Source organism: Protopterus annectens, chromosome 12.part0, assembly GCF_019279795.1.
Source record: "Protopterus annectens isolate FY-2018-M chromosome 12.part0, PAN1.0, whole genome shotgun sequence".
In the NCBI taxonomy this organism is placed as follows: Eukaryota; Metazoa; Chordata; order Ceratodontiformes; family Protopteridae; genus Protopterus; species Protopterus annectens.
In genome coordinates, this window is record NC_056746.1 from 268,634,351 (window position 1) to 268,657,525 (window position 23,175).

At 38.5% G+C, this 23,175-nt stretch overlaps 1 protein-coding gene across 1 annotated transcript in view; it reads right to left on the reverse strand.

The window, feature by feature from the left end:
* IL21R (interleukin 21 receptor) overlaps nt 1–23,175 on the reverse strand; it is a 274,497-nt gene that overhangs the window by 205,782 nt on the left and 45,540 nt on the right. The window contains exon 2 of the mRNA XM_044089327.1: nt 475–555. Within this exon, the coding sequence (XP_043945262.1) occupies nt 475–535 (61 nt within the window). The 5' untranslated portion in view covers nt 536–555. The remainder of the gene's footprint in view (nt 1–474; nt 556–23,175) is intronic.

Sequence of the window (23,175 nt, forward strand, 5' to 3'; positions counted from 1 at the left end):
ATTTCCAGGGACAATTTAAGCTTTAAGTAGCACAGTTCCTTTACTCTGTGATACTTTGTTGTTCTACTCATTTCTTTTTACATTCTAGTGGTCTTTCTCTTGGTTCTTTGTTCCAAAGTTGTGTTACTTGCATATCCTGGCATAGAACCCCTGTTGCAGTGTTTCAGTTAATTTGTATAAACACTCTGCCATTTTGCTGTAAGGTATTACTCATATATAAATGAAAATCGGATAAACCCACTGTCCTGGTCTTGTGGTACTCTGCCCATCACCACATTTGCTACAGAATGTTTGTCTCCTGTACTACATACTGGATGTCCCTTGGCTAGTTTATCCATAATATCATATTTGCTTACAACCACTCCAGCCCCACCCTTCTTTTCAAACATTGTTAGTGTTCCCTGTGTCATAAAGCATCATATTTTTGCACAATTCATCTACAGTGAAAAATGCAAGGGTAAAAGAAATACTTACTGTTATGGATGAAGCTAAGAAACAGAATTAATAGTACCATGTGTCGTTCTGGACTTTTCATTTTGTTTACTGCTGACTTTTCTAGAAAAAGAAAAGAAAATATAAAAAATATTTTCAAACGTTCAAACTGTAATTACTTTCATGAGTGATTTGATGCAGCAGTCATGCTTTCAACATTTTACATGAAACTGTAATGTGATCATGCTTTATGCCTTTATTGATCCTTTTTCTTCCTATACTTCTACATTCATTCTTGAGCTAAACATTTTTTATTTATTTTTTACTTCAACCACTTATGTATAGATAATACACTCTCTTTTTTACAAGTATGTTATTCCACTTCATTATTATTATTATTTTTTTATAATTATATATGTTTTGTCTTTACCCTCCAGCTTGGGTTTCCCCTAAGAAAAGTTCCCATGGGACCTTATCAGATTACTTAAGTAGCAAGTTAAATAAAACAAATAAAATTCCCCTAACTTATAAAAAAGTACCATCCCTCCTAAATGAAACTGGAGTCCATTTCTCTTTGGTTGCCTTATTTTTTCATTTGTTAGTGTACTCCATTTTACATGTCTACGTTCTTTGAAAACATTTATTCAAGGAGACAATGAGGAATGCATTTTGAAGGCAAATATTATTTCCTGATTGCTGCAGTCAGTGTCATTGGTCTGAGTACACACATATGCCAAAATAGCTGGCAAAGCTTGGATAAGACTCTGATTTACAAATCAACACTATGTTTTCTCTATTGATGTATCCCATAAATGGTGAGACAAGATTAACAATTAACTGTTAGAATGCCACCAAGAGTAATGAACTCAAATCATGCTAAATACAAAACATGTACTGAAAAAAAACTTGAAGGCAAAAACTGCATTCTGCTGCTTACTTTCTCTCAAGTTCTGTTTTCAGTCCATTCATCCATCCATACCCCCTTTTCCCATTTTTTGCACATGGAATCGGGGTGTCACTTCACCAGTGACAATCACATTTTTCTTAGAATATAAACTACAAATATACTTGTCTTCTTGCAAGAATAAAGGTAAGACATGTTCTGTGTAAGAACACAAAGACATACCTAAAACTAAGTAACTTGATTCGCATTTAGACTTATGTTCTACATATCTCAATAAAATCCACAGTACATCTCTTACTATACAATGTACCATAGTAATGTAATGCACTGTTGACCAGACATGTATTGTACCACTGTATTAGTAATCTTTTACAATGTGTTAAATATTTTAAAGGCCACATGAACATTGCCTTTAACTTTTTTTGCAAAGTACACTAGAAAATGTCACTGAAATACATACAGCAAGTCCTTCCACATTGTAGCTGTTGCATTGTATGGAAAATTACACACTAACAATCCTACATGCCTTTTCAGTTTACATTTCATAGAAATCTGGCAAGATGCCTCACCTGCATTATTATTCATTTATCTGCGTGCTATTTGTGTGAGCATAAGTGAAAACAGTGTCCACTAAACAGACCTGAAATTAACATTCCAACTTCAGATGTGAAGTGACAATAAAATATGCATTGCAGAAATAGCTTTCAACTTCTTTGCTTAAGTATCAGGGAAACAAAGCCAAAAATAATGTTGGGACAAAAGCCCAAATCAGGGAAGATTTTTAAATATTACTCTAATTCAATTAAAACGTTAATGGAACAAAACATTTTGCATCACCATGCATCTTTTTTAAGAATAAGAAGTATGAAACTCTTAATTTCTGGATGTCTAGTATTACTGACTGGCTGTAGTACTTGGATATTTATCAAAAAATTAAGAGTTTTACAGGGGATAGAGCAAAAATATGATGCAAAATTAAGGGCATTCTAATCAAGGACATTTGAGGGATATGAACACAGCTTAAAATAACAGAAGTGCTGTCTACAAATAACAATTAATTAATTCTGAGTGAAGATTTTTATAGGCGCAATACTTTCCCTAGTAGCTCTTATACTATTCTGAGGGAGGAGAGTGCTTTATGTATCAATGGGGTTAACACTTCATCCTGTTGACATTAAATGTCGTGCAGTCTGTACTTTGAGATAATTTCTTATAAATGCCTAAATGTCACAGTGCATAGCTATATGTCTGACTTGGGTACACAACAATACTTACTGCATTTGAACTTAAAATATTTAATTTTAAACTGAGGCCCTCAAGCACACATTGGAAGTGTGACAGAACTGTCACGTGAATTACATTTAGTAATAGTAATCTATTACAATGTGAGAAGTGTTTTTTTTTACTTTAAGTGACTAGCTGAAAAATAAATGTTGGGATGTCAGCTGGTGAGGAAGAGTACAGCAGAAAGGGTGGGGAAAGGGAAACCAATATGAAGTCACACCCAGCAGATTTCTGGAAAAGCAGTTGCTCTCATAAGTGGCTGGGACTACCAATAGAGGGAAATATGCCTTTGTTTCATAGCACTTACTGCAACCAGTGAGTAGTTCAAAACACTTATGACAGCCTGCTATTCATTAATTTTCATTCATTGCTTTATCATAGTTATATTTATGGTTGTAGAGGAGACAGAGCCTATCCAAACCTTCCAGCTCCAAAATGTGGAGCATTTCCTCTCATTATATGGAACAAATGGGCAAAATGTGGAAAACATACAAACAGCTTATTAACAAATTCAACCAGGAAAATCACAGGATAGTTCAAATGTGTTTTTCTTACTTATAAACCATTATTTTGATTAATTGGTATGATTCAGAATTATTTACCATAAATAGTAACTTAAAAAGTTCTTAGCAGTGAATGTGTGCCAAACCCTTTCAGTGTGGAATGTTGAGGAGCATGGACTTTTTATAACTCAAAATGAGTAACATTCCTCATACTGGCTACAACTGAGAGGTATGCATATGAACATCACTGATTTTGGCACATTTTCTTTCTGTCCCATGTAAAATCTATGACTTTATAATGTCATTACCCATAGCAGACATTATACTTTTTTTCAGAAAATACATGTATTTATTTATTTATTTATCTATTTAATAATGTATTTATTTAGTTATTTGCAGTTTGTTTGCCAGGATACTCCAATTGGACCACAAGGAGCCCCTTTTCAAAGGAGTCCTGGGGGGAAAAGCTCCAGAAAAATAGAAATACATAGTATACATTGCACCTTTACATTACAGATTATCTTATAGGAATACAAAGTAAATATAATAAGAAAAGGTTAACAATGATAGAATACATCAGTATAGTTTGTAAATCAGCAATAAAAAAAACACTTTTTTTATGCAAAAGTAGTAGCATAGGGTAACTGTTAAGTAGTTGGTCAAATAGTTCAATAGAGCTGTGGAACTATAAGAGGCAGTGATGGCGTACTTAGTTCTAGGAGAGTAGGAAGTGGTATTAGAAGGATTAGGTAGGATGGAAACAGGAGCACTTTCATTGTGAAGTTAGGTGTGAGTGCAGCACGTTTTAAATGAGGAGAGACTGCTGGTGATACGGATAGGAGATTGTAGAGAATTCTAGAAGAGAGCAAGAAAGAAGGACATTAGGTGATTCCTAGCTGGATATGTGGGTTTGTGCAATTTAATTTGTTTTGGGAATTAGATCTTAGAAGTCATTCTGGTTCATACATTTCATAGGTAGTGGCTAGGGAGGGACAAAGAGAGGGGTTGTAAATGAGTTTGTGTGCCTGGATGAGTTGGGTATAAGTGAGGAGGTTAGGTAGCTCAAGCCAGTTTAGTTGGTGAAGAAAATTACAATGGTGAGAAATGGCGCTGTGACCTGCTGCAAATGTTGATATCTTGTTATAGCAAGAGGAGAGTTTTGTTTTGAGGGAGGATTGCAGGTTGGTGAAGATAGATGCACCATGTAGGAGGGATGAGATGAGATAAGTATTGGCTAGTATGAGCCTAGTGGAAGGAGAGATATAACAATTATGGCGATATAGCATGCCAAGTTTTTTGTGTTTTTTTTTTTTTTATATTTACTTGTAAATGTTTGTCGAATTTTAGTTGATCATTTACGAGTACTCCAAGAAGTTTAGTGCCAGAGACTATTTCTAGGGGAGTATTATTTTTGCTGGTGATTATAAATGAGTGTTTACCTAGGGAGGAGGTTTTGGAGGCAGTGAATAACATAAGTTTAGTTTTGGTTGCATTAAGAGCCAGATGCTTGTCTAGCATCCACTGCTCAGTAGAGGAGAAGGCAGTTTAGGTAAGCTTATTTATAGTGGGGATAGAAGGGGAGGAGCAGATAATGGTAGAATCGTCTGGATATTGGATGAGGCTGGAGTTTGAAATGGCTTGGTAGAAGTCATTAATGAATATGTTGAGTTGTAGGGGGCCTAAAATGGAACATTGGGAGACACCTGTGGGAGTATTAAGGGTGAAGTGGCTTTATTCCATTTGACTGCTTGTTGTCTGGTTGTGAGGTAGCTGGAGAACCACTTGGTACAGGAAGGGGACAGGTTTAGTTTGGAGAGTTTACTAAGAAGCAGGTTGTGGGAAATAGTGTCAAATGCCTTGGAGAGGTTGAGGAGAAGGGTGGACACGGAATGGTTGGAATCACAGGCTTTGTTAATTGGTTCAAGGAAGGAGAGGAAAGCAGTGGAGGTGCTATGACCGGGTCTGAATCCATGATGTGTGGGGGTAAGAAGCTGGTTGTTGATGAGATAGGGTAAGAGTTGTTAGTGGATACATTTTTCAAGAAGCTTAGAAATAGGGGATAACATAGCAATAGGGCGGACGTTTGGAATGTCATTATTATTACCTCCTTTATGTAGAGGAATAATAACAGCTTTCTTCCAGAGCTGGGGGACCTGGCTTTCTGTGATAGACCAATTAATTAGTATAGGAAGAGCAATGGTTTCTGTGGCTACTTTTAGGAAGCAGGAGGAAATTTCATCAGGGGCATTGGAACCAGGTTTTAATTTTAGGAGAAGTTTTTTATGGTAGATATAGAGATGGGATTGATAGACAAAAGTGGAGGTTGGGGGTTAAGGGATGCTAGGGGGGGGAGGAAGGGATGTGTGCATGCTGAGGAGGGGTTGTAGAGATGTTGGTGAAGGATGATGTTAGCTTGGTTATGGGCTCTTTGAAGAAAGAGTTAAATTGGGTGGATAAGTCCATGTCAGAAGCATCTGGCTTGGGGCCAGGGTTTTCTTTTTTCCTAGGTTGAGGAGAGATGAGATTCCTTTCCAAAATAGTTTGGGAATGGTGTTGTGGTTGGTTTGGAGAGTGGAGAAATAAGCTTTGTGGTCAGATGTAATACGTTTTTTAACTTTATTTCATAGTATTTTATATTCATTTAGGGTGATAGTGGTTTTATTTTTATGGTAACATGTCCAGGCTTTGTCACGGAGTTGCATGATAGCTAAGGATGTTTTTGGTTAACCAGGGTACATGGTTACTTTTTATACATGTTGTTTTTAGAGGAGCAAAGGAGTTGAGCAGGTTTGTGAAAGTAGAGTTAAAGTAGGAGAGAGCATTATCTAGGGGAAAGGTCTTTAATGGGTTCCAGTTTGTGCTTTTTAATGCATTTGAGAAGGTTTCAGAATTGAAGTTCTTTAGGCAGCGAGTGGAAATATAGGTGTGAGTTAGTTGTATGGTAGAGGGGCGATGGTGGGCAAAAGGTGGGAAGTGGTCAGCTAGTGGGTCTGGGAGAATACCACTATCAGAGATATAGTGAGGATGGGATACTAGAATCCAGTCTATTGTACTTCCAGTAATGGAGTTCTTAGAAGCCCTGGTAGTGGAATTGATTAGTCGTGTAAAGTTATATAAGTTAATACTGAGTGAGTTAGTAGGAGATTGAATTGTGGCCCATTTTATGTTCACGTCTCCCAGGTTTATGGTTTTGTGTGTAATGTTGGTAGAGACCCAGGAGAGGATATCTTCAAGGGATGAGATATTGTCTCCAGGGGGAATATAGAGGGAGAGAACAAATATGTGTTTATGCTTGTTTAGGTGGATTAGGGCTGGTATTATTTCTGCCTTGCCAAATTTGGGAAAAGGTTTGGTATAGGGGGTGACTAAGAGGGATGCCGAGTAAAGGAGTGCTACACCCACCCCCATTTTGTGTTCTGTCATTCCTTAACACACAGTAGTTGGGAGGAGTTATTTCAGAATCTTGTATGTGGGGCTTAAGCCAGGTTTCTGAGATGGAGAGAATATAGGGCTGGTTATGTAGAAGCCAGGCATGAAGGTTTGGAATTTTGTTACATAGGCTCTGAGCATTTAGAGCTGAGAAGTGGAGGGGTTTGCCTGTTGTTTGGGGGGGTGGGGGGGTGGAATTGGGGGGGGTTGGATTTGGTGTGGTAGAGAAGCCTGGGTTTGGGTGGATGTCCCTGGAAAGAAGGATAGAGATAAGATGATGGATGAGTTATTTGGTTTGTTTGGGGTGTAGTATACAGGTAGAGAGTTTTGTGAACATTAGACTGGTGTAGTTGGGAACAGTGTTTTTAGTTAGGTATGAGTCTATAGGAGAAGAGCATGCTAGTGTTGAAGGGGTAGATTTTGGGAGATATAAGGGTAACAGTAAATGTGTACTTTGTAGAGGATGGGGTAGTGGTGTGAATGGGGGGAGTGGTTTGCATTAGTAGGATGGGTGATATAGCTTAGGTAAGTTAAGGTAATTAGAAGTATTATTTGAGTAAGTAGGGATATAGGTATCAGGGTCATGATGTTGGTTATTAGAGTAGAAGTAAGGGGTGAGTTAAGTTGGGAAGTTAGTTTGAGTAAGATATTATGGTTTAGGTTAATTAGTTATCAGGATAAGTTGTGTTTGGCAGTAAACTTTGAAGGGTAGGCTTACTTTAATGGGTGAACTGTGGGAGGGGATTTTGAAGGTATGATGGGTAGTGTGAATTGGACTGTGGAAGTGGTGGGAGTGACTAGGCAAGTATAAGTGTAGGGGTATTGGGGGTGGGTGGAATTGGGGGTAGGGTAGAGGAGCGGCGTGAGCCCGCAGGGCAAATGGAGTGGGTAGAGCCAAGGGAAGGAAGAATCAAAGGTCAAAAACAAAACAAAAAAAATGTTAATTTTAAATCTGTTTTATTCTGTCAGCTACCTACATGAACATTATCAGTATTTAATAAGTGTCTCTGATTTGAAGCCTTCAATATTTCATGCTTTCTTCCTAATTCTTAAGACATGAAGTCAACAGGTATGCATGGAACGAACTGCCATCCTTATTCTGCAGACAGAAAGTTAAGAACTATGCATGAAATGAACATCCTCCCTGATTCTGCAGATTGGAGGTTGAGATCTATGCATGGAATTAACTGCATTCCTGATTCTACAGTTATGCTGAGAGATATGCATGGAACAAAAACATCCATGATTCTATAGACAGGAGCCTGACAGCTATGAATGGAACAAACAGTCACTCTAATTTTACAGATAGGAGGCTGAGAACTATGCATGGAATGAACAGTCTCCTTGATTCTACAGATAGGGGGCCAAGATATATGCATGGGACAAACAGTGTCCCTAATTCTATAAATAGTAAGCTGAGAGCTACAACATGCATCTCAACTGTCTGGAAATTTGCAGAATTAACAGATTTTTGACTCCTATTTTGGTCTGTTTATAGTTTTCTAACAAATCATTGAGGACTGAAGTTACAATATATACATACATTTTACTTCCAGATGTCATATCCTTCAGACAATGCATGGAAAATCCTGCTATTCTAGCAAATGTCTAAGTTAACCTGCTATTCTTGTAACTTTCTTAGTTTTAAGTTTATAAGAGCAATATTTAACATTCATGCATGATTTTTGGTGTTTGACAACCCCTCCCCCATTATTTTTGGCTTTGTCCAGACATCCTGTGTTAAGAGGTTGAGAGATATGCTGCACACACACACACACACACACACACACACACACACACACACACACACACACACACACACAGAGCCACATGTATTCTGAAGTATCATCAGTTCACCTTTTAACCTGTCTTTGGAATGTGAGAGAACATTGGACATCATAGCAGGATGTGTAAAGTCTGCATAGAAAGTACTTAAATTGAGAAACATGCTCTATCCAGCAAAAGTTCAAACTACTGCACCACAGCACATTTTATTTACACAAATACACTTCGTATCTGCATAATTAAATTTTTGAATTATGAAATAAGTGAGTCAGGATGTTACATTAGCAACACTGAACAGACAGAATTGATACAGAGAAGGACTGACAAACACTCGGATAGGGATATCCATGAAAAGATGATACAGATGTTTCACTATAAAGATGGTGAATAATTCATGAGTAATTTCAATCAAGAGAGACATGCCTAAGGGTTTACTGCCAAATTGAAGATAACTCTGTTATAGACTATGTCTACATTATGTTCCAGTCTGCAACTTTATAGGCTCATAGGCACTGTAAGTACTAGGTTGGCTGTCCATGTGGACCATTTTGAGCCTAGCCAGTTTCCCTTTGTGTGTGAAACAACTGATAAATCCAAAGTTGAAGATAACAACAACCAAAAAAGATCCACCAAAATGCAGTTTATTAAAACTCTCTGACGTCTCGGCCACAGCCTTCAAGGAGTACCTTTGTTTCCCTTTGTGTGCCTGAATTAACCCATCCCATATGGTTAGATACTGGCCTTAACCCATCCCATGGTCAATAATTATATACTACCCCAAATGAGAATAACTGGGGTCATACCATAGATAATTTGAGGGGACCCATGCATGGGATAAAGCATTTAGGAGCTGCTTCTATCCATTAGTAGTGCAGTGAGCAGCAGTAAAATTTCTGTTTCCCATCCATAGATCTAAGCTGTTAACTCATTCCCTCCAGTACCGCTCTTTTTAGTGTGCACCTTTAAGTCCTAGTTATCACCTCATAGTTTTAACAAATACTCATTGACAAAGGTCAGATATCAATACAGTTGTGTTTGCCGTCATGTATGCTGCAAGATAAAATATTCTGATACTTTGTAGGTAGCATGCTTTTGGAATTGTTAATGTAAATATGAACAAGCAATAATTGATGCCTAAAGGCACAGTAGCAGGTAACTGCAGAAATGCCTGAAGGCACACTCAGCTGTAATGAAAAGGGATGAACTTTGTTTTATGTAGATTGGGGAGTCTGTTCCACAGCAGCAGTACCATCTGCAAAACTTACCTGTCCCTCCAAACCATTCTGTTGATGGTGCAGAAGAGGTTTGGATCCATAAACTAAATATTTCTGATACCATTTGACTTGCTGATCTATATTAAATCCATCTGTAATAGGTCAGAGTATGCCTTGTATACTAGACACAGGTCACTTCTTAGCAGTCTGTAGGATACTGAGTATAATGACAGGGCTTTGAGTCAGTCCATGTCGGATATGTTATTTAGGCCTTGCATCCTTCCAGTAAGATATCTCTGTGAACATTCCAGTTGTATGTGTCCTACAGATACATCCCACAGGGAGCATTATATTCAATGATTGTCCTAATGAAGGCTGACTAAAGGAGAACAATGACATCCCTGGATCTAGACTCAGTCCCTTTGTTTATAAGCTGTGCAATATATAAGAACTTCCATACAACAATAGACACATGTTGCTCAAAGGTTAGGTCACTATCCTCATAAATTCCCAAATCTTGAACAAATGGGTCATCTCTTAGAGGCATATTTTCAAAGTGGTACTTCCCTTGGGGTGGATAACTTCCCTAAGGATATAATAATGCATTTTTTGGCATTTAGCTTCAGTCCATGATTTTGGCACCAATTATTTATGTGAGGCAACCTTCCTGCAGGATGGCTAAGTCATTTGCAAATTCAATGACTGCTCCTAGCTTGCAGTCATCTGCAAACTTAGTCAGCCAGAGTATTTTGGTATTGGCTTTCACTTCAGAAATCTAGATGCCAAGCAGGAGAGGTCCCAGCACAAAACTCTGGGGGGGGTCTATTGGTGACTGGTCTCTTTGTGGAGGTAACTTCATCTATTTTGATTATCTGCATCTTATCTGTGAGCCACTTGGCAATGCAATAGGAGTCATAGAGGTTTATTCCCAGTTTACTTAGCTTCTCTACTATGCCTGAGTGATGAATTGTGTCAAATGCTTTGGCCAGGTCAAGGTATGTGGCATGTATCATTTTACCTTCATCCATTTCTTTGGTGACCTTTTCAAAATATTCACCAGGTTGAGTAAGCATGACCTGCCCTTGACAAATCCAAACTGAAAACAAAACAATCAGGACTCCAGCAAAAGACTGCAACAGTACAATTTAATGCTTCTGGTACCTCGGCTACTGCCTTCAAAGAATATTCAGCATTGATACAGTCATTATATACACCACTGAAGTGATAATTACATAAATTAAACAATTAATCAATTAGTCCACAATTAGTGCTCCACCAACTCTATCCCATGCATTTAACATTCTTTCTTCATTTTTAAATTTTTACAAAATGTAAATACAAATCTGATACAAATCAACTGTAAAAATATAAGAATATATGGAACCCATGTGAACTATACAAAGGCTAAATTTGTTCCTACACGAATACCTTCTCTTGCTGACATTTTGTTGGAAGTTAAAGACTTACATCTCCGACTGTTTTTTGCAAACAAGGATTTTCTTAATGTTGTGGATACATCAAATATTTCAGAAGGGGACAATTCCTTATTGGACATTTCTGTGTATGAGAATGAATTTTGTGACATTTATGATGAATGCAATGATGGCTGTATTGACAATGATTCTCGTTTTGAATTACAAACAGGATATGGTAGGTTAGTAGTACTTAAAGTACCACTTACGAGTAACTTTGTTCCCCCCAGGACATCGGTAGTTATTAACATATTTGAAAAGACATTATGTAAACAGATTGAAAGAGACTATAGTAAATTTTAAAAAAGTAACAGGCAATTTAACTTGAGTAAAGAACAGTGGTTGGCTTTGTCCAACTTATGTAAGCAGAATGAGAAATATGTATTTACTCAAGCTGATAAGGGAGGGAACTGGGTGATCCTGCTTAGAGAAAATTATAATCAAATAGTTAGAGACTTATTGTCTGATTAAGATAAATATAAAATTCACAAGGATATGAGAAATCCCCTGGGTAGACCGATTGTGTTGGGGTAGAAGCCTATTTGCAAAATGTGGGCATTTTTTTGGATTTTCAGCTTAAAGGTTATCTGTCCAGAGTTCCTTCTCATACCAAAACACTAAAGAGCTTTGTGATTTTGTGGGAGGAGCTATATGGCAGAATAATTTTTATTGGGCCAGTGTGGATATTAAATCTCTTTATACTAACATTAGTGTTAGATGGGGGCTTGAAGCTGTTTTAAAAATGTTGGGTGAAGGACCTCATACAGCATATGTCATTCAACTGTTGGAATTTTGTCTCACTCATAATTATTTTATGTTTGATGGTGAATTTTTGGGGGGAGAAAAAGGGCACCACTGTGGGTGCCTCTTTTGCCCCCTCTTATGCAGTGTTTATGGCCCATTTTGAAAATGTATGTATGTATTCTACTGATTTTTTCAAGAGGAAGGTGGTGATGTACAAACGGTACATTGATGATTTATTATTTTTGTGTAGAGGTGACCCTGGTGAGTTTAATGTGTTCATGGAGAATTTGAAAAAGAATCCCTGTGGGTTAGAATTTACCTGTAGCACATATAATAAATCTGTGCCATTTTTGGATATTGAGTTATATGTAGGGTTGGATGGTAAAGTGCAGTTTAGGCTTTTCTATAAGTTGACTGCTGTGAACAATTTTTTACATGCTACTAGTATGCATTCTCCTCATTTAATCAAGTCTTTACCATATGGAGAGTTTAGACATATTTCTAACAACACTTCTGAGAAATCTCAGTTAAAAGTGGAGTTTGCATAAATCAGGAATAGGTTGAGCACCAAGCACCAGGGGTTATTCTGCCAATGTCTTACAGGAAGCTGAACTTCAAGGTGAGGGTAAAAAAGGAATATAAAGGCAAAGTTTGGAATAAGGATAGATACAGTGGAGGAGGAGGGGGATACCACAATGAGGGATTGAATTTTGCCATTGGGCAGAAGGATGTTATGTATTTTGTTAGTAGATTTTCATCTTTTTCAGTTACTTTGAAAAATTTGGTAACTGATCTATGGCCCATTGTATGCAGGGATGAAGTTCTTTCTAGTATTTTTCCTGATAAAATTATCTTCTCTTATAGAAGGTTCTTTAATGTGAAAGAACTGTTGAATACAAAGGAGAAACAGAAGGAGACGGTTAATAAGGGATCTTTTCCTTGTGGTAAATGCAAGGTTTGTGATAAGATAAAAAATCTAAATGAATCTGTGATCAATGGGAGAAAATATGGAGCAGTAGATCATTTTAATTGTGACTCATTTGGGGTAATTTATATGGTTGGTTGTGGTTGCCCTTCCCCCAAATGGTATGTGGGACAAACAAAACGAAAAGTAAAGTTAAGAATTTTAGAACATTTGGGAGACGTGAGAATTGGCAGGATGGATAGTCCTGTTGGCCAGCATTTCCATTGCATGCATGATGGATTGGTGGATAGTTTTATTTTAGCGTAGCAGCCAGACCCAATGTTTTTTTGTGAAGAAATTTTATTTAATCAATGACTGCTAAGAGTATTGTTTCACATCAAAGAAACTACAAGGGATTTTTTTGTGAAGAAACTTTATTTAATCAATGGCTCCTAAAGATGCATTGTGAGAATGAAATAGCATTACAGTACATTACATTATCCTGCATACCTCTCAACTGTCCTGATTTTTGCAGAATGTCCAGATTTTTGGCTCATATTTTTTTGTCTGTTCCTCATTAAATTTATGGTTTTCTGGCAAATCACTGGGATGATCTGAGGAATGATGTCACTAAATAACACACATTTGAGTTTCAGACTTCAAATCCTTCCGAAAATGTATGTTACAACAAACCTTGTTACTCTGGCAGCTTTCTAAGTTTGTAAAAGCAGTATATTTAAAATATGTCCCTATTTTTGGGCCTTTGCCCCCCACCCCATTTTGTCAACCTTTGTCCAGATTTCTTGCAGTAAGAGGTTGAAAGGTATGTTATCCTGACAACTGAAGAAGCCAATAAACCTATCTTGACTGTGCTTTTAAGAATCACTGATGAAATAAATGTTTTTAAAAATAATAGTAGAAATAGCAGAAATTGTTAGAGCAGGAGCTTCTATTTCTCTTTGTCATATAGTGAAAGCCCATGAACGAGCTGAAATGACTTATAAGTTACCGTGTAATGCTTTTAAAACAGTACTACCTGCTGCAGGTTGTACCTTGGGATTTTGCATACAATGACTAGCATTGCAAGAACAGTATATGGTAGCCAGGGTGGAGTTTTGCAACTTGAATCAGAATAACAACAGGAAACCAATGCTATGATAGTTTGATGCTGTGAATTTTAGTATTGCTTTTTTTAAGAAAAGACTGCCTTCTTTTGTGGGTGTTTTGATAAGACTGTAGAAGGGAGAGGTTTCTAAAAGTAAACATGCAGGAGATATGTTGTGATAAAAGTTGAGAGTAGATTATTATGGGCAAATAATGTATTTCTTATAATTAAAATGACATACAAGTTAAAAAAATCTAACTGTACTGTAATATTGCACAATGCAAGGACAGAAAAAAGTACATAGACGCACACGCGTGTAAGTGCACATAGACGCACATACGTGCGCAAGTGCTTGCAAACAAATACATACACACACACATACACATATTATAAGCAATAAATAAAAGCTCACTCAGTTATAAGAATGCTAAATCAAGATGATATATAAGAAATTAAAATATTTAAAAATCCATAGCAGTGATAATAATAAATTAAAAAAAAGATAGAAGCACCGTTGTATTCATTTTAAGGTACTAGTGAAGGTAAACCTATCCTGGAATTCATTAGCAAAAGGCAGAGAAACTAATCATGGATAGAAGTTTGTCACAGGATGCACACTCTCACACACACACACACACACACACACACACACACATACACACACACACACACACACACACACACACACACGCACACACCTGATACACAGATGTCCCACTCAGCAGGCTGAGTAATAACGGAGAGTCACAGTTGGTTACCTATCAGGGACAGGATCCACCAGCTCATGCACAGAATCAGGTTGTAGAACCACAAGTTCCAATATGACTCAGTCATAGTCCATGTAGGTGTAAATGATTTGAGATGCACCTCCCTGGACTAGATGAAGAGAGACATGATGGTGCTATCTGACTACGTCCCCCAGACTAGTATGAGTCGAGCATTGAGCAGCATTCTACCTTCTTTAAGGATAATGCCACAATAGGAACAGAAGATAATTGACTTTAATAATTGGCTTAATTTCTGGTGTCATTTGAAGGGGGTACAATATGTGTCATCTTAGGAGGATGTGGTTGTGGCAGTGGGTGTGCATCAGTGTTAAGCAATCAGTGAATCCACTGCTGTTTATACTGGTGATGGATTACATTACAAACAGATTGGAGGGGGAAGTTCAACAAAGTTGCTGTATGCAGATAATGTAGCACTGCAAGCAGACTCTGAACAGGAACTTCAGCAAAGGATACGGGAATGAAATGCAAAACTGAAGGTGCATGAGATGAAACTGAGTACAGCTAAGACAGTTGCAATGGCAGCAAATGGGGAAAATCAGAAAAATCTGAGAATTAAGATAGAAGTGAAAATCGTGGAATAGGTTAACAACTTCAAGTATCCTGGTGAGGTGGTTCAGGAAGGGAAGTCTGAATGAGGATGTCAAAGTTAGAATCATAGGGGCTGCAGCCAACTGGCATAGAGTGGAGGTATGACAAAAGAATGACAAAGAAGCTGAAAAGTAAGGTATACAAACCAATGGTGTGCTGATCACTAGTGTATGGTACAGAAACCTGGGAAGTAAAGGCAGAGCAATTGAGGTGATGGAGATGAAGTGCTTGAGATGGGTGTTAGGATGTACATTGCAGGACAGATGAAGAAATGAGGACATCAGAGCAGAAGCCAAAGTAGCTCCAATTGTAGAGAAGGTCAAAGAGAACAAATTATGATGTCTTGGAGTCTTGAGTAGAAAAGCGGTGGATGAATTGTGTGAGAGAATACCTGTTACAGTCATGAATGACTGTTGAAGAAGGTAGGAGAGTGTCAATGAATCAAGAGAGAGATGACAACAGCTGACACAACACCACAAACACGTAGAAAAAAGAGGAAAGGGGTTGTTGTTGATGACGATGATGAGGATGATAATGATGGAAGAATAGGGTTGACAGACCTCTTTCCTTTGCCAGGTATGGTCTGCAACTATTGGGGCCAGGATCAGGCAGCTCATGCACACATTCTAAGCTTTCAAATGTTGGTCAAAATCTTGTCTACCCGCTTAGTACCTTTTTTTAGACGTGAACCTGATAAGCCTTCCAACATAGCAAAACCAAATTAAGAAAATATAATGGTGTTTCTGCTTAATGCCAGATGTTTAAACAAGAAACAACTCCACTGCCTTTAAGCTCTCCTCACCCTGGAGAATTTAGATGCCAGTGTAGTTACAGAGACATAGATTAAAGCCACAGAGAGCACCCCTACAGTGCAGAGTTATAATGCCTTCCACACATTTAGATCAGCTACTGCACAGGAAGGGACAGAAGGTAGGGGTGTTTCCATTTACATCAAAAACAAACATACCTCCTGGCTGGTCAAACAGTATGATGCACGTGAGCTTCTCCACATCCAGATTATCATAGGCTATGTCCCACACCATATCCTTGCAAACCGTAGGCCTCCTCTATAACTCCAGAAATCCTTAACACATTCTTAAATATACTGGAGACATTCCCCATTCAACCCAACACCATCTTCATGGGTGACCTTAATTACCCCACTATAAAGTGGAAATCATACATGACTCCAAACATGAAAGCCCAGAGATTTCAGGATGTTGTAAACACAAACACCTGAGCCAGCTAGCCTGTACACCTAGTAAAGGTGCTAACATCCTTTTCTTGTCTCTCATAAAGATAGAAGAACATTGCCCCCCCCCCCCCCAGTATAATGTCCTCACTGGTCAGGGCTGACTATAAATCTGTTTCCTTTGAAATAAAAATAAAATTTGGGACCCCAGCTAACCTTGGAATTTTTAGGAATTATTCTAAAGCAAACTTCCTACTATTAAGTGTCAACCCTAACAAAATATTGTTCCCCCCAAACCTTGAGAACACTGCTGTATTGTCTATGTGCAGTTGTTCATGGCTACAAAGAGATAGTGGTATGTACCTAGAATCAGTGCAGGGCAAACTAAAAAAAAAAAAACAAGCCACCCTGGTAGAATCCCAACATCAATAGGTTGCATAACAAAAGGAAGAAAATCATGGCAAAATTAGGAAGTGCAATGCCCAAAAAGGTAAAACCTTTCTCATAAATCTAAACAAGCAACTCAGAGGAGTAAGCAAGTCTACCAAAGACGTTTAAGTAATAAAAACCTCCCAGGCCATGGACAATCATAAGCCATTCTTCAGCTATGTCTGCAACATCAAAGGCAGTACGCAACAATATGCCAAGCTAATTGTAAATGGATGCACCTATCTGAGTTGAAAGATATAGAAAATCAACTGACTTGCAAATTCAGCACCAATTTTGCTTCTCTCTCTACTCTCCAGATAGGAAATACCGTCAATCATAACTCCTCCAACTGTCACTAGGTAACGAGTCCTCAATGCACTTTCCAAGACCAAGAACACTGCGTCCATGGGCCCCAGTAATATCCCAGGATGTCCTCCTAATAGTATGAAACATCACCTACCAGGAACACTAGAATCTCTATTTAACCAAAGCCTCTGGAAATGCTTCATGCTAAGGGAATAGAGGACTGCAACTGTCTCCCCCCTGCACAAACCCACGTAACTCCAGATCCATAATTCTGACAATCCTCATATGCAAGACTATGAAAATGATTATCACAGAAATAATAAACAGCAACATAGGAAACCTGCAAACACTTGATCCAATCCAATTTGGATTCATCAAGGGCCGGTCATGTCTACTCACCCTGGTGGAGTTCTTCAAGAGGATCACCAAAAGCAATGAATGAGGGCAAAATGGTGCAGACTGCCTAGTATGACCTAGTTAAAGCATTCAGCACAATTCCCCACTTGGGCATTATTAAAAAACTCATGAAATTAGGTGTGAACCCCTATGTTACCCACTGAATAGCCAGCTGTTTCAAAGATAGGACTGAAGAAGTTGGGATAAGGAAGTCTACCTTCACAAAGAAAGGCCTGTCACTACTGGAGTCCTTCAAGACTCTGTGCTGGGGCTGCTCCTTTTTGGCATCTATTTCTATGAAGTGAAGGCCAACATCAATAGCCTCTGGCTGATCAAATGTGCAGATGATTGCCAACTAGGTGCAGTCACAGAATAGCTGAGTGACACAGATACCCCCCAAGAAGACCTGAACAGACCAATAACTGGTGCCAGAGCCACGGTCTAAAACTCAATGCCAAGAAATGCATAATTGTATCCTTTGGGAAGACAGCTGCCACTGGAAACATCTGCATTGATAATACACCCCTAAGAGTATACCCAGTGGTCAGGGATTTGGTAACACATGTAGACAGTAACCTGACCTTTGACCATCATGTGTCTAGAGTAGTAAGGAAATAATTGTATGTTGTTCAACTTATAAGCAAGGGTATGGCATCTAGGTCCAAGGATGTCACTATTCCACTGTACTAGGCCGTCATTAGACCAGTCACTGAGCACAGCACCCCCTTTGGTTTGTACCTAACCAAGCATATGCAACAACTGAAGCATCCACATATGTTCATCACAGAAAGTATACAGTGCGTAAACAGCATGTCCTATATAGACTTCCTCAAAGTTCCATCCCTGTACTCTTGTCTCCTACAGACTGCTAAGAGGCAATCAATGCCTGGCCTACAAAGCATCATCTGGTCCTGCTCTGATGGACATGTTGCACATCAGCAAAACAAACAGCATCAGTATTACCTGATCTAGGGACCTAAACCTCATCTGCAACATAAATAGAACATGTTGCAGGGACAAGTGTACATCTCAAAGACTATCCCTTTTCTAGAATAGGTTTCCCATCCATGTGAAGCAGAGTTCTTCCATGCCTCAATTCAAGAATAACTTGTACCAGTGGATGCAGAATTGGAATTTTACCTCTAGTCTGGCCCCGCTGTCTCTACTAGACTGAGATAACCTGTAAATGCTTGGTCACCCATGTCCCAAGCCTACATATAGCCTTAAAATAGCCTTAGTGTATCAAAACTTGTCAGATACATTTGAGAAGCATGGCTAGGCTTAAAAAAGCCCCCTGGGGTCATTACCCTAGCAATCTATGAACCTATATAGCACTCATACATTTAGTTATTGAATATAGATCGTCTGTCTTCCACTCAGGATATAAATAAACTTCAAAAGGTCTAGTGTAAGTTTACCAAGAAATTGACTTAATTGTGTTTATTGTCATATCATAAAAGGTTTGAAAAGCTGAATTTGTATTCCATGAATTACTTCCTGGTAAGCGGAGAGATCTGCAAATGTTGGCATATAGCTTGTACAGCACTGATCATCACCAAAGTCAGTTCAGTGTATGTGCTCAATTGCATATAAGTTTATATTCACTTCATGAGAACACAACTGACCTTATGTGCTTTGCTGAAGTGTTTGGTCCCTAAGAAGTTCCACAGTGAGTGCTGGGAGGAGACCCCATACCCTCAAATTAAACATAACTTCTTTTTAGGAAGTTCAGGGTCCAAATGCTTCTGCAAAACAGATTCAACAAATCTTTCTGTTTGCTAAAATTCAGTCAGGCATTCACCATGCTCTTAATTTACATACCATATACTCACATTAAACAATGAAAATACAGTCCTACAATCTAGATAATGTTAAACTAATTGTACCATAATTTTGTAAAGCAGCACCTTATGAATGTGACAGATGTCATTTCAGATCATTAATACCATGCTTTTATATTTCAGAAAAATTTCTGCACAAAGCATATTTTCTGTACACAAACAAATAACTACCATTGGGGTGTTGGATGATCTCTAGGTAAGGAAAATGACCAAACAAGACCTCCCCAACTTTTCTTCAAAATTTTGCCTAAAAACTCCTAACTTTGTCACAGTTGTAGATTCGTGGAGATATTCCAAAAGTAAATGGCATCTGTCACATGCAAAAAATGAACAATAAAACAAGACTAAGAAGCCCTGGATAGATTGTCTTTAACACTATCTAACGCCTAGGAAAGAAAGCACTATCCTTTCAATTAAGGTAACCTGAATAAGAAAGGAAAAGAAGTAAAAAGGGAAATGGGATCGGATATCAGGAGTCACCAAAACAGACAGCTTGTGCACTGCAGGCCATCATAGCAGACACTGCTGATATAAAGAAGGGCCTAGATCAAAACAATAGAACCATGCAAGAACTGCAGGTGCAAGTGCGGTGTCTGCAGGTGGAATAACAAAGGGACAAGGGTATTCAGGAGACCACCATTAAGAACTACTCCAGCTGAGACAGGCAGTAGTTCAAGCCAAAATAGATGGCTTGGACAGCAGGTCTCATAAAGCAAATCTGTGAATCATAGGAAGACTGAATGGGCAGAAAGCCCCCTGTCCTGCAAAATTACAATGGAATTAATGAAGAAATGTCTACAGTGAATCAAGCTCCCCTGTACTATGACAGAAAGAAAAGGCTATATAAACAAGCCATTATGTCTTGTGTCTTTCGGATTTTCCCAGTTAGGGGTTGCCACAGCAGAACTCCAGTCTGCTAATGATTGGCAGTAGATTTTTACGTGCCGAGTTGCCGGCCCTAATGTACAACCTTCAGCGAAGGTATGCCCATTCACGCATGTCTCCACACAGAAGACGCTCTAGATGAGAATCGAACAGGACAACGTCTTACTGTGAGGCGACAATGCTGCAGCACCACCACTGCAGTAAACAAGCCATTTTGTCTAATATTTAAATATCTAAGCTATTTAATCAACAGTTTCTTCAGCCGGTGCTGAAATGTTGTTTAATGGGATAAAAAAGCTCTGTACAACTTAAAGTATTCAAGCTGCATGCCTTTTTTATAAGCATTTGTAAAGTTCATAAAATAAATGTCAAAACTAAGAAGAGGTTCTAGGCCATACTGCAAACTTAAAAGTGAGCTACTGAAGTTAGTAAGATTTCATAACTGCAGTATTACAGAAGGGTATATTTCATGGCAGAAAGGTGGCAGGAGCTTCTGATTAAGAAAAATGTTATCTAGCAACAAGCAAAAAATGGAGCCAGGTAGCAAAAATGGACACAGGTAGCAAACATGGAGCCAAATAGCAAAAATGGACCCAGGTAGCATGACCCACCTAAGCATGCGTGGCTCAGATACAACAGATAAATTCCAGAAGTCACTGGGAAGACCCCCTTCAGCAGAGCCCCAACAATGGTGTCACTTAGTTACAGGTGCTAGAGGACCATTCCCACTCTCCTGCAGTCTCCAAAGGTTTCGTTGGGCTTATATGCTGTTGCTTAACACAAAATTGCTAATTTCACAATTGCTTGAGCATGACTGCTTAAGGGAGTAAATGTTTGCTTTATATAGGAGTGAGGTGAGGTGTCTGTGCTTGACATTTCTGATTGCACTTTCTCCAGATGTAGTGAGAATAACAAGGTATATATAAGTATAGGGGGATAAGACCCCTGCAAATTTTTTTTCTTTTTTACTTTATGGTTCGTTTGCTCATTATTCACATGTTCATTTTGTTTTGTGCTATATTGTTAGGGGTACTGTGTACTTAGCTCCAATTGCAGAAAAGATCAAAGAGAACAGATTACGGTGGTTTGGGCACATGTGTAGAAAAGCAGAAGACAATCTGGTGAGGAAAATTTTGGATAGGCAGGAAGACAGTAAGAGGAAGCGAGGACATCCAGCAAAGAGGTGGATGGATTGTGTGAAAGAAGATCTGCGCCAGTCAGGCATGAGTGTTGATGAAGGCAGGAGTGTAGCAATCAATCGAGAGAGTGGGCAACAGTTAACACGATACCTTGACCCCATGTAGAAAAAAATGGGAAAAAGGGGGCTGATGATGATGATGTGTACTTAGCTTGGTTGTGTTGAGGACTGGTAAATCAATTTTGAAATCCTACTGAGTAGAGAGGGTGAGGAGGAAGAAGGTCCATCCAGTAACTACACAAATTTGAACATGAAAGATATTTTCCTTTTATCCCCATAAGATTTGGCAGTGACATACTGACTTAGAGCAGAGCAAGCAGCAATGAAGGCAGTAAAAGGGATTACATATGGACAAATGAGAGAAGACCCTATTCCTGTCAAAAGACTATTTCATTTTTCATCATTGTTAAGGCAATGGATGGTATGTTTCTGGAGCCTTGTAAACATGTATAAATATGGTAACTGTGCGGAGTCTGCATGTCCTCCCTGTGGTTGCATGGGTTTCCTCCGGGTGCTCCGGTTTCCTCCTACATCCCAAACACATGCTGCAGGTGGATTGGACACTCTAAATTGCCCCTAGGTGTGAGTGTGCGCATGTGTGTGCCTTCTGTGGAAGGTTGGGTGTTGGACTGGCAACTCGACACTGTAAAACTCCACTGCCAATCATGAGCGGACAAGGTGATCCGCTGTGGCGACCCCTAACCGGGAAAAGCCAAAAGAAGAAGAAGAGTCTTTAAGAGAATAGTAGAAGCAAAGCTGAGAGTATGACAGTGGCAAAGATTAAAGTATTGCTAAGCAGCACAATCTTGGATCACATAGATTAGAGTGGAGTCCTCAGTGGAATAAAGCAGGAAGTGAGCAACTGTATGCTTAGATTAGTTAAAGGAAGCTCAGTCATAAACAGTAGGAGCTGTAGATGGTCTCCTGAACTGCCGCCAACATCGTTAGGGGGTATATTGATGGAGAGAGTTATTGCTACAGAAAGGAACATGATTGCTTTTAACAAATTGCACCTGAAATCTCACATTTGTTAAATTGTATGTAATCACTAGGAGGGAACAAAGGAAAGAAAGGATAAACCAAAAACTGGATTGGTTTAAGTTATTTTGCATAAAAAAAAGCTGATTGACTTTTTTCTTTTTTCTTTAGATCTTTGCACAACTATCAGAACTTGTGAGACTGGTAAAACTGGTGAGACTGTATGACTTTGCTGGAAATCAGGAAAATTTAGTAAATGAATTACCTTCAGCTCAGTAGATTTCGAATGATTAGGTCACAGGTCATATTTGTTAAAGAGCAGAAAGTTGTCCTTTTGTCATAAAAGTTGCTGTTAAAAGTTTGTATTCTAATCTGAATAGAGGCTTAAGATAATAAATAACAAAGACCTGATGAGTAATCTCTGTTAGTGTCAGGGTCTGAGTATGCTTATCTAAAAGGCCAAGGTGTTAGCTGTCTTTCACAGGCTCATCATAGAGTTTATCCTGTTGTAATAGGGCAAACTAAATGTGCAGCAAAGCTGTGTGCTAGATGTTGGGAAGTGTCCAGTATGCAACAGCCAATATATAAAGAAGGTGAGGGTCTCCATTTTAGCTAATTATAAAAAAAAAAAAAAAAAAAAAAAAAATTTGCAGGAAACTCAATATTTCAATATTTTTGTGATCAAATCAGAAGGTATCAAAAATAATTATAGTCAATAACTCATGGAGTCTGGTATCTTTAATAAATATAAAATGCCCAAACTAGAGTCACTTGAATTTAATCTTCATCACTAGGATT